The sequence below is a fragment of the Tympanuchus pallidicinctus genome, unplaced genomic scaffold, assembly GCF_026119805.1.
Source record: "Tympanuchus pallidicinctus isolate F22 unplaced genomic scaffold, pur_lepc_1.0 scaffold22, whole genome shotgun sequence".
Lineage (NCBI taxonomy): Eukaryota > Metazoa > Chordata > Aves > Galliformes > Phasianidae > Tympanuchus > Tympanuchus pallidicinctus.
The window spans coordinates 9,184,582-9,196,899 of NW_026294739.1; the positions used below are offsets into that span (position 1 = coordinate 9,184,582).

Sequence of the window (12,318 nt, forward strand, 5' to 3'; positions counted from 1 at the left end):
CCTAGAGCCAACTTCAAGAACATTCTCAAAATAATCATTGAACAGATATTATCTTACATTATTTCAGCTTTTTTTTTTTTTTTTTCCTTATCTCCTTTCCCAGTTTCATATTCAGCCATACCAGTCTTTACACAGATCTTCCTCTGACCTCAGAGACGCTAATTTAAGTCTGCTTCTGACTTGAAACCTGTTTTTCCCCTCTCTTTTTCTCTCTGCTACCAACAAGTAAATTGCTGAAGGGAAAAAAAGCATGAAACACACTAAAGTAAACAACACCCTGAAAATTAAAAAAAATCCCACCAAATGAGTCCTTGGCAAACAGTTAATTTTATGAAGTAGCAAATATTTGCAACTTACTCTCATTTCACATTTGCTTATTTAATTTTAAATAGTTTCCTTCTACTTAAAATGTTTGCGTATGGACACTATTACTTACATATTTTCCAAACCAGGCTGCAGACTTTTAGAGCAGAGACTGATATATTTTAAAGAAGAGGGGGTGGGAGAAGAAATCATGCCTCTGTTGCACTTGCTATTCCTATAGAAGTTTGAATTTCAGAGAAGAAATCTTGCTAAATTACCACAAGCCTGCAGTCTAATATTAATATCAGACTGCAGTAAAGGTGGAGGATCAGAAACAGATAACATTCATCAAGCCTTAAAACTGCCCAGAATTACCTGTAAAAATGGTTATTCTTATAAGCATTTCATTAAATATGCAAATTCTGTATGCGAAAAAAAAAATATATGTTATTAGTCTCAGACCCGGACATTCATCCCCAGGAATGTAAAATTTTCCTTCCTCTTTCAAGCTAATATACATAGGTTGCTCAAGAAGTAATGCCTCATATTTATTTTCATGACAAATACAACAAAACCAAAGAGCACAATAACACTGTTTGATAGAGCAAATTCTCTACAAAACACTATTTCTCAGCATAGCCACCATCATTAGCTGTGCCTTTTCACCAGGATGCCAAAAACATGCATGCTATGCTCATAACAGTCTGCATGGCCATATGGAACACGGCTTGTCTTTCACATTGCTGTCACCGCTGCTAAAAGACATTACCCACCACCTCACCATGCTAACATCCGCTGTTTCATCTCCAGAAACGTTCAGCAATCATCAAAGAATGTCAATGAGTGTAATTTTTTCCGCACAGAGGAATTTACTTAAATTACACACTTTTGCCTCATAAACCCTTCCATGTCAGACACCGCTTTGTCAGATTGCCCCTCTGCTGCCATCTGTCACACAGCAACAAAAAGTAATGGAATACTGGCAGAAACTTTCCACTTGTACTGCTATACCACCAAGGTTTGCCTCTGACATTGGGGGCTAATGCAATTAAATAGGAGGCATCACTTTTGGAGCAGCCTTCATCCTTACACATCATTTTGCACTGCAGGCTATACTGCAATAGGATATGCGACTACTCCCAAGACCAACAAAAGCAGAGGTGGCACTCAAAGGACATTCCCTTCTTTGATTACATGATTGTTTTTTTATTGCAACATTAATCCACATTCCTGCAGCCCGTGCATCTACAAACAAGGTCAGCAGTACCTCATCAAGGGAGGAACCACTCTGTCATCCAATTTCAGCCTCCTTGTTTGCCAGTGTCATTTGATTCAGTGGGAAGCTTCGAGCATATAGGACCAGCCCCAAAATGAAACTGGGTGGCTTTGGGCATAGCACAGCTGAAAGGAGAGATTATAAATTCTTGAGAAAGGTCACATTGGCCCAAATGAGTGTGAGCAGTGGGTGGGTACCCAGCACCAAATACAAATTTTGCAGTATTCTAATGGACATAAGTAAAAAAATATGCACAGCTTCGGGGGAAGTGCCATGCAGAATATTACCACAGAACTAGCACACATGCCTTTGTTGGAAAAAGTGCTGCCTAGAAAGGTCTGCCAACACCACTTCCAGCCCATTCCACGCTGCTGAGCAAGGAGGCGCCTGCTGCAATGATACAAGGGAGCAACAGCCACTGAACCAGTTTTGTTAAAGAACTGCTTCACATGCTATGAAGGAGGGTGCCTGCTCCCAAAAGCCAGCTCACAGCATGCCCTGACCACTACGGAGAAGCACCAGCTTCCCTGTGTTCGCCAGCCACCGCAGCAGCAGCACACAGATCGCAGCTCCTTCCTCCCACTGCAGCAGCCGAACCACCGCAGAAACGTTTCCCAAGGACGGCTAGAACAAAACAATCCACAGTGACTGCAGCATCTGCTCGGCATAACCACTATAATAAATTTCAATCTCATTTTAATTTTTATATGTCAAAAACTATTAGGTCTTAGATATTTGAACCTTAATCATTACGGAAGCAATTAGCTCCTATGACAAGAAGGTCATGCCTGAGGAATTGTGATGAGCAGAATGTTTTCTGTAGCATAAGAAACAAATACTCTAAGCAAAACCGCAACTATCTACCATTGCCCTGTTCTTCGTTGTGCCATCTTGGCTTCATACTAGACTGCACAAGGCAGAACTTTCTCCTTTACTGGCACACACTGCATGATATTATAGAGCCACATAATGGAAGATTTCCTGAAGTAGGAAATTTAGAATTCCAGTATTTAAAGATTTCCAGCAACATCTAGGCAAATAGTTAAATGACCTTTGAGAAAAAAGTATTCTGGTAACTTATCTCCTGTAAAGACAGCCATGATTAGATAACAGCTCTAAGTGCCTTAAAAACTGTGATTTCTAGAACTGACAAGAAACATATTAGGGTTTCAAGATACAAACGTATTTAATGGGATTTCATGCACTGAAGGAATTTCATTAATATAGATTGCTTTTTATTACCTTGTTTCAATATCTTACTATTTGACAAAACTATGCATTTTAATTTTCAGCATCTTTTCCATTTTCCCCAGTGCTGCAAAGCTGATCTGACCTCTGCAAACAAGGCTGCTGGCCGGGAATGGCAGCTGAACAGCAGGGAACAACAGAGCTGTTTTAGAAAGTGGTTTGGGATCTTTCTGGGTGAGAAATCCTACAGAAATACAAATAATACATACTAAAGAGCTCTGAGCATTCACCAGCACACAGTGACTGGTCTCCTTGTTACTGCACAAGTGAGGGTGAAATTCGAGGATAGCTGGTGCTCATTCTCAAGCAAGTCACAGAAGTATTTTCATGTTCTATATACCTGCATTTCACACTGTGCTCTTTGAATATCAGCCTGTATTGCTTCCACACCAAATTGATATACAAACTGTTAAGTGTCTTGTTTTGCATTATGAGGTTTAATTTAGCCTACTTCTGCTGATAAATATAATTTGCTAACAAAATTAAGGGATGATGATTTCCAATTCAAGCTTTTGTTAAAATCAGCTAACACCACCAAAGATTTGAAGGCAGAGGAAGTGCTCAGCTCCAGCCAAAAGGATTTCTGTTTGTGTTATCAACACTTTTCCCAGGCTGCACATTATGCACTGTTACTCATTTTCTTTACTGGAACTCACTGCATCTGCTGCAGGGACAAAACTAAGGGTGTAAAATTAAATGCAATGGATGCAGTAGTTGAGCAATACACTACAGGCACAAAAGGAGGAGTAAAGCATAGATTGTAATAGATTCTGTAACTTTATTTCCCTGCATTTTTCAACCTGCTTTTTTATTGTTTAGTCTCTTTGAATGAATGCGCTCTCACTGTGGTGTAACATGTCTGCTCCTATTTCTTCATGTAGACCCAAGCAGTGCTACAAATAGGTCACTCCGTGTGCAAAACCAAGGACCCTAAGCCTTGCTCTGAGAAGGGGCTGACAAGGACACACATCCCAGCACGCTAACAGTAAGGACATCATTTGCACGGCCCATGGCAACTGGAAGCTTTCTTCCTCTGCCCGAGGCATACTGGACACAACCCTCTTGTCCTCCCAGGAGTACATGTGCACAACCACGTTCATCAAACTCCACAAAACCCAGTTCACTCCCCAACTTTCCTCACAATTCACCCAGCAAAAGCCTCGAGTTCCCTCCTTGAAGGAGAAACAGACATCCACAACATCTCCAATCCTGCACTGCCCACCAGCACGCAGGACAACTCCCTGAAATCCTCCTGCTCTCCCTGTCAACAGCGCTGCCCCGAGCTGACTTTCATTTCGTGGAACTCCTCAGTGGTCTCAAGAGTCACATTCTCAATGAAAAATCAAAAGAAGGCAAAAAAAAGTTGAAAGTGTTTTCCTTTAATTAGTGCACATATATTTGGAGCAAAGTTAGTCCATCATACACAGCCACATACTATTTCCTCCAAAGGTTATTAAATCAGAAACACAAACTCGACCGTGAAATACAAGACCGTTTTCAGACTGCATATGAGAACTTCCCGACTAACAAGATGCCCTTTACTTGAACCATGACTTGAAAAATGTCACTGGTGCAAATGTTATAAAAAAAAATACCACTTCCATATCTAACAGGACATAACTTAGATTGCTCTCAGAATATATTAATCTTACAATGCTACTTTACCAGTAAGCAAATAAAATTATGCCAAAACACATCCAATATAGCAAAACTAAATGTTGCAGAAGATACTATTTAAAGCAGGCAGAGATTAAGATTTCATAAATGCTTTAGCCCATTTCTGTTCTCTGCCTAGGACTCCTGGACTTCAGGAAATGAAGAATCATGACACTAACGTTCTCTGCTTGCATCTACCCTTCATATTTCTATTAGTTCTTCTGCTCTAACTTAAAACATCAATCCTCAATGACGCAAATGGGCTTTCCATGCATGAAATAAATTAAATCATATGCAAAAGAGCTCCTCTCTAAAGCTCAACTGAGAGCAGCCGGTATTGTGCCACGTGAAAGTGGCTGTTGTCCTGCATGACTGCACTTCAGGGTGCATCCCAGCACAGTCACAGCGGAGCCCACAGCAAAGCTGTTGTTAACTTTAGAGGTGCAGGACAGGATCTTGCCATTTGATCATGCCTTGAGAAAGAAAGCATAACGTGCAACTCTCCATTTTTAAGATTAGAATGGGGCTTGGACTAATCCTCGTGAAGCCCTCTTGGATACAGTCATGTGAAAGGCTCCTGCAAGCACTTTAACTTTGCCTAACTTCAGTATTAAGCTTTTTTTTTTTTTTTTTTTCTCATGTCTGTAACACTACGTGAAGACAAAATAAACAAAATACTTCATCTTCATATGGTATACTTGCTGTAGCATTAGTTTATTCAATGAACTCAACTTTTGGAAAACACATCATTAAAGCTCTCTCCATCTCCCACCAATAAGCACTGTATCTAAATATACTGAACCTATTAACATCTGCCCCATGCAAGAGTTCACATGCATCTTTTTCCCTCATTTAATGAGGGGAGAAAGCAGCAGAAAGAAACAAGACAGACTGACAGAATAATGCTCCCCCTCACTGTACAAAACATGTAATGCTTAAGGACAACAGCAGAAGACCTTTAATGAAGCAGCACTGCAGTAAGCTCTATACTTCACTTTCGTATTAAATACAGCAGAAAGCAGAAGACTAAAGAGTGATAGTGTTTCTTTTTCATGTTTAATTTCTATCTTTATTAAAGTTCACATCCATCTTAACATTATAGGCTTACGAACTTGTGAGAAAGACCAGCCAGCTAGCTGGACTTGTATTTACAACTGGATAGAGCTACATTCAAAGCAATAATTCCTGAGCATGCAGTAGCTGCAAAGAATCATTTCTATTAAATTTTATTAGGATAAAGTGAGGTGGATTTAGGAATACATGCAGCTTCCAATAAGCTGTGGTTTGAGTAGCCAAAATAGCAGTAAATGTTTTAGAGGATCAGGGTATTTAAATCCTCCACAGTAATTTAAATACTAGATTGTTAGCCATTGATCGAAATCTTCTGGGTTTCCCTGTCTTAGAAAGTCTTGAGGCACATTTTCAGCCCTTCTGAGCCAGTAGGGTAACATAAACAGCAAAGAACTATGGGTATTGAAATGAGAGAGATTGTTTGTATTGCTGTTAATTGATTCATTACCAAGAAACAAAACACAAGCTCCTCTCAGTGAAGCACATCACAGGGGAGCCATCCACCTGCTCTTTGGCTAGCCAGAGCAAAAAATCTACAGTTTGGGAAGCAAGAAAGAGGAAGATGCATGAGGCTGGGGTTGCTACCTGGGGGTGTGGTTCCTCAGTTGGGGGATTTAGAATAGAATACAGAATTCTATGATTCTATGATTTCCTGAAAGCTGAGGGGGACTCCAGGAAATGAGGAGCATGCTGAACCAGCTAGCTACTGAAATTTAAAGCAATGATGTATTTGGCTCAGCTGATTAGGACAGGACAGAAGTGGCAAAGATAGCATAGAATAGAAATGTTCACAAAATGACTTGGGAAAGTCTGATCTAAATGAAATAAAATATTCAAGTTTTAAAACTGTAGTGACTAATAGAAGCAACAATAGTATTAATAAATTTGATACAGCAGCATCTAGGGCAGAGTAGAGCTGGGTTATTTTACAGTGTGGTAAGAGACAGCTCTGCTGCAAGGCCCCTGTAATCAAAATTAATAAGGTAGAAAAGCAAAAATAGGCAGCAATATCTACGCAGACATTATTCCTAAATTACTCTCTTACACAAGGCATCAGAGACAGGCCTAGATGGGCAATTTCAAGACAAAGTTTTATTTACTTAGTAAGTATCCCAATGAGAAATGCTGTATTTTTATGGAATATAATCAGATTGCTATCAATATTGCTTGCTATTCATCCTACATTATGAATTTTTACTTCACAGACTGCTTGCCAGACTACTCCCTGCTACTGTGGTGTAAATCCTATTGCTCAGCGCATGCTGAGGGAGTTTAACATGCAGAGAGATTTATTAGTAGGGCCCGCAGCGTCTCCAACAGTGAAAGTTTCTTCAGGGACAAGAACAAAAACGGGAGAAAGGCAGAGAGACAAAAGGGAAGTGAAATCTGCCCACGAGGGACAGCCAGGCGGGGAGGATGGCAGCCAGGAACTCTGCAGGACGCTCCCTGGTGCTAGCTGCTGGCCCCAGCTGCTGCAGGGAACCCAGCCCAGGCTGCAGCCCCTTCCTGCTGCAGAGGCACAGATAAAACCCACTGTAGTCACCAGCCCATAGAAAGCTCAGCACAGGGCACAGGAACCATTTTTTCTTTTGCCTCATGAGCAAAAAGATTAAGCTATTCCCAAAGACCAAACTCAATTTTTTTCTAGTAATACTTACATTAAAAAAAAAAAAAAAAAAACCAACAAAAAACCAACTCTATCAATAGCTGCAAGATTTGATTTTAAAACACCAATATCACTCTAACGAGACTTTAGACAGTCAACCTAAGATTTACACCATCCCTTCCTCAAAGCCTGGATCAACAGCCTTTCCAACCACATACTATAAGGCAGGCAAGCAATGAGCCTCATGTCTGCAGACACCACATCATGAATAGACAGTTGGTCACTTAATAAAACACCTTCTTAAGAATGTAATTTGCATTGTTTGTGTTTCTCATGTCAGCCTCTCATCTGCTGAGAAAAGCTTATCTACTGGTAGACACCGTAGGAATAAAATCCAGGTGGGTTACAGCTAGCTACTGATTATTCAGTACTGATTTCACTTTGAAGAGCCTTCTAACATTAGAAAAAAAAAAAAACAAACTATGACTCCACTTCAAAAATCAGAGGCAACGTTTTTAACCTCTGTCCTTTTGCATTAATGCAGCAGTGCCTGGAAAAGCTACAGCAGTAGAGGAGGTGTCATTGAGGCAGTTCCCTTCACACCACTACCATTGCTGAAAGGGACAGAAATCAAGAAACATTAGAATCAGTGTAAGCCGATGCGACATTAAAGAAGAGTACAACACACAGAACTTAAACAAAATCTGTTAAAAGGCACAGAGAAAGAACACATTTCTGAGCAAAGAGTGGCTTATTTTCTGGAGGTGTTCCAGATTTTCAGTTTCCATCTGGAGGTACTTAGTGCTGCAATAAGGCAAGAGGAAGTTTCCAGCTGCAACACAAGAGTGTATCACGTTTGACACGAAAGATCTACAAGTTGGACAATCACAGTCAAGTCAAAATCCTTAGAATCTAAACAAGGACAGACACATATTCATAAGCATCAAACTAGTATTCACGTCTGTATACACAAACATTTTAAAATAAGAGCAAATTTGGAGCCTGTGATTGAAAAAGTGCCCCAGCTGGGAAGAATAAAAGACATCCCTACTGCTTTTTGTTCTTCTGCAGCACAAGGTGGTTTAGCTTAAGCTGAGACTTGCTACTTACAAGTTTACAATAAGCCAGTTTGGATTTTTCATTCTTCAGACCAGCTCCCACCCATGATGCTTGGTGCTCCAGCAGCCACAAACCCCATGTTCATTGCAGGGAAGAGACAGGCAGAATACAGGGGCTTGGCTGCAGCTCCTCCAGGACACAAGACCTGCTTCTCACCTAACATATACCATGGCTCTAACAAAAGCAGACAACCCTCCTATAAGGGTCTAAGTGCTTTACTGAACCCAGAAATCCTGCTTGGTTTTAGGCTGTCTGCTGAGTGGGGCTGAAGTGGTGCAATTGATGAGCGTAGGGCTGTCACTCCCCATTTGCAGACACAACTGGTGTGGTAAGGAGAGAAAGAAGATGTCCCCTGGGAACAGCAGCCTTCAAGTCAACTGCTGTCTGAACATCAACCAGAACAACAAGCTCTGAAACATGTGTGCCTATAGCCATGGACTGCAAATCAATGCAAGCAGTATCTTCTCTCTTCTGCTTGGTGAAATTGTGCCAATGAGTCTGGTGGGGTGGGAACAGTGATAGTGCCGCCAGTCCAGACAGGCAGGTGTGGATGTGCAGTGACAGGAGGAGCAAGCCTGAAGCCTTCTGCTCTAAGAAAAAAAAATATTTCAGGAAACACAATGGCAGTGAAATTGCATCAGAATTGGAAATGTGGATGAAAGAGAAGCAGACTCTATGAATTTCTTCAGTTATTTAACTTTACAGATTACGTGGGCATTCCACGTGGATTAGTTAAAGCAAGCTATTTCTCTGCTATTCTTAAAGCCTTCACATTCAATTACAGAATAAGATTGGATCTCAGTAAAAAAGTTTTGTTTCTTTGGGATTCAGAAGCTAACACTGAATGAAACAGAAAAGAAAACTTGCCTTGTGGTGAAAGGACAAGGAAAAGAGCAATTGCATAAGAAAACCAATGTCCAGACCTCTGAACTGCAAAGCAATTGCATGTGTCAAGTTCCCACAACATGATGGTGCCAGCTAAGGCTTATGTTAAAGCAGCGCAATAAAATGAGATGTCTGGAGCTTCTGTCAGAAGAATGATGCTATCTCATTAATGGGATTACATAGAAAAATTGGAGGAACCTCAGTCAAGAGGAATAAAATGATTACGGATCAAAAGACTATGATTCATGAAAGAAAGTTAAAACTGGATACTGTTTCTCTTGCCTGAAAAGCCCAGGTCTCCAAGTCATGAAGGCTTGACAGTACCAGGGACACCCCACCATCTTCCCCACTTATGTATGGAATAACAGTGATGGATCAGATCCTACAGAGCGAAAACTTGAATTATAAAATGTCAGCTTTGTTATGGCAACACCATTATCGCATCACTCAGCAAGGAACTAATAATCAGAGGTGAAAGAGGAGAGAAAGGCTAATTATCTAGAAACAGCTGGAAGATGAAAGTTCCCTTAGAGAAGAATACATTTAGTCAGTGAAAAGAAAAAGGAAAAAAAATGAGGAAGATTGTGGCTAGAGAGACAAGGTAAAATTGGCATACTTAGTTAACAACTACAGGGGATTTCTTAGCCATAGGAATGACATACATGCAGAATAATTTACCCAGAGAAAGTACTGGAAATGACAACTGTTGAATTGTCTGAAGGGAGGTTGGCCATGTCCCCATAACCACTTGGTAAGGTTCTGGCATAGACAGAAGGGCATTGGCTTCAGGGGAAGAAGAGAAGGAGAAACCATACAGACAGGAAAAGGGGAGCATTGCTGTAGCAGATGTTCCCTAGTCATCACTACTATGTTATACTGAAGGAAAAATAAATCAATACATTAAAAATATCTCTATATATAGAATGAGACTTTCCTCACTGAGGGGTTCAACACCTCTCCGCAATCCGCCTTTTAGTTGAAGGATAAATAAAACGGCTCATCTAAATTCTGCACACATTCACAGAGGTAAACTGATTTCAGAAAGCATTATTATGTCTGAACTCTCTCTCAGTAGGGGTGAAAGCCAGATACTTTGTGAAACGGTTTTATGATAGCTAATATTCTCTAAAAATTCATTAGATGTCAACATAAAGGACAAAAGGCATCACCAAGGAAGAGCAGACGCTACGAGTTACCTATCATACAAAGTATATTAGAATCACTTGACCTGTGTTCCACTGCATCAGCAAAGGGCAGTACTGCTTCAATATCTAGCAATGGTCTCATTTCTTAGCTATTTTAGCAGGGAAAACGTCAAACAAAAACGACACTTCACAACAGGAATCTCTGCTAAGGGGCGCCAGACCTGGAGTTGCCACAGCACAGCCCTTCAGAGCATACCCACAGCTCATGCCATAGTCATTGCATGCAATGAGAAGCTGCGGATCTCACTGGGGAGCAGCATTTTCCAACCTCATCTGATCCCATCAGATCTCCCAACAAGAAGACTGCTTAGGAGAGGTGCATGTGGATATGCGCGCATACATGTGACAGGTGATTATGCACATTGGCCTTATCCAGCACGTATAGAATCAGGAAAAAGCTCTTCCACAGCTAATGCTTTACAGAGCAAAGGAGACTTATGCTCTATTTTTGGAGACCCCCAAGAGCATTTAGATTCCCCACACAACCAACAATTGAGACAGGCAAAGCCAGTTTGGCTGCCAAACCCTGAACAACAGCACAGGCCCAGCTGGGACCTGGCTCAGGCTGCTTGTGTCTCTGCAAGGTGAGGCAAGGTCTGCCATCAAGTGAGTCAGTTCCAGTGAAAGATGCACATGGAGTAGATTTGTTTGCTACTTTCATATGGATTTTTTCCACAGAAGAAAGCACTGAGAGCTCTTAAGCTGTTAAACTTTAAAGAAGCAGAGCTTCTTCAGAAGCCATGCTTTGATGTAAGTGGACAATTTCATCCTGTTGCTTAACTGAATCGAGGTCTAACTTCCCCCCCCATCACCACTACCTCCCTCCACACACCCTTTTTTTTACATAGCCAACCTTTTTTAACCTGCGACTCTGTTTGAGTAAGTTTATACCTATACTGATAGTAGAGCCTTTTATACACAAATATGCAACACTTGGCCCTTTATTTCCTATATCAATGCCATAACTTGCAGAAAGCAATTACTTTGTTTACAAGGAATGATGTTCCCTAGGGGATGTCAGAAATTCTCCATAATTGTGCCACATCGTGTGCCACAGTGTGCTCAACTTTTTTTTTTTTTTAAACAGAAGCCCTGAATTTCTGTTCAAAACACCTCCCCACCAAGATCTTTTTTTCTATGTACAAACCTGTGGTAATTAACCCAAACAGTGATCATTAATGGGGTTTCCAGAACAAAGACCATGTTGGTTGCATAGGGCTCTTTCTATTCCTCTTATACACATGGAACAACTTCACAGTGGTCTCATTCCTTAAATTTTTACTCCCAAGTACCTTGCATCCAGTGTGAGCCCGGGTCTTCATGAGGGGTGTTGTGGTGCACAGCTCGATGGCTTCTGGTTCATGGAAGATCACTGTCGGGAGAGGCTCTTTCCGAAGAGTGAGGACATTCAGCTTGGTCTTCAACATGGTCTGAAAGTGCTGAGCAGAAAAAGAAAAAGCAATTATCTCAAGTTCTCGTGCAGAAAAATGAGAGTTAATAGTTGAACCAGTCTATGCATCTAATTTAATATTCAGTGGCTTGAAAGTTTCCATGGGGCGAGTTAAGAAGTTTCATAACTTAAAAAAAGAAATTAAGGAAAGCTGTCCATTATTACTATTAGCAGCGCGGAGAGTATTTTTAAATTAAAAAGATATACACACAATATTAGATGATTTTTGAACTGAGAAAACATTTCCAAATTTGCCTAATTACCATTAGCATCCATATATGTCCCAAAAAGGGTCTAAATTCAACTTCTAATCACTCCCAGGCACTTTATAAAAATTGCTCATACACCCAGTCCCACTATTAATGACAATACGGAGGGACAAAGAGAAGATCAAAGAACAAGTTTAATCCTTTCTCATTTTCTTTCCTCTGTACTTTAACCTTATCCAATTGATGTAAATAAAAGTATCACTCTCATCAAGCTGAGTGCCTCATTGGTT

General features: G+C 40.7%; 1 protein-coding gene across 2 annotated transcripts in view; it reads right to left on the reverse strand.

The window, feature by feature from the left end:
* PID1 (phosphotyrosine interaction domain containing 1) overlaps positions 1 to 12,318 on the reverse strand; it is a 78,797-nt gene that overhangs the window by 35,255 nt on the left and 31,224 nt on the right. For both annotated transcript variants that reach the window (XM_052686838.1, XM_052686839.1), the window contains exon 2: positions 11,662 to 11,808. In XM_052686838.1, the coding sequence (XP_052542798.1) occupies positions 11,662 to 11,808 (147 nt within the window). The remainder of the gene's footprint in view (positions 1 to 11,661; positions 11,809 to 12,318) is intronic.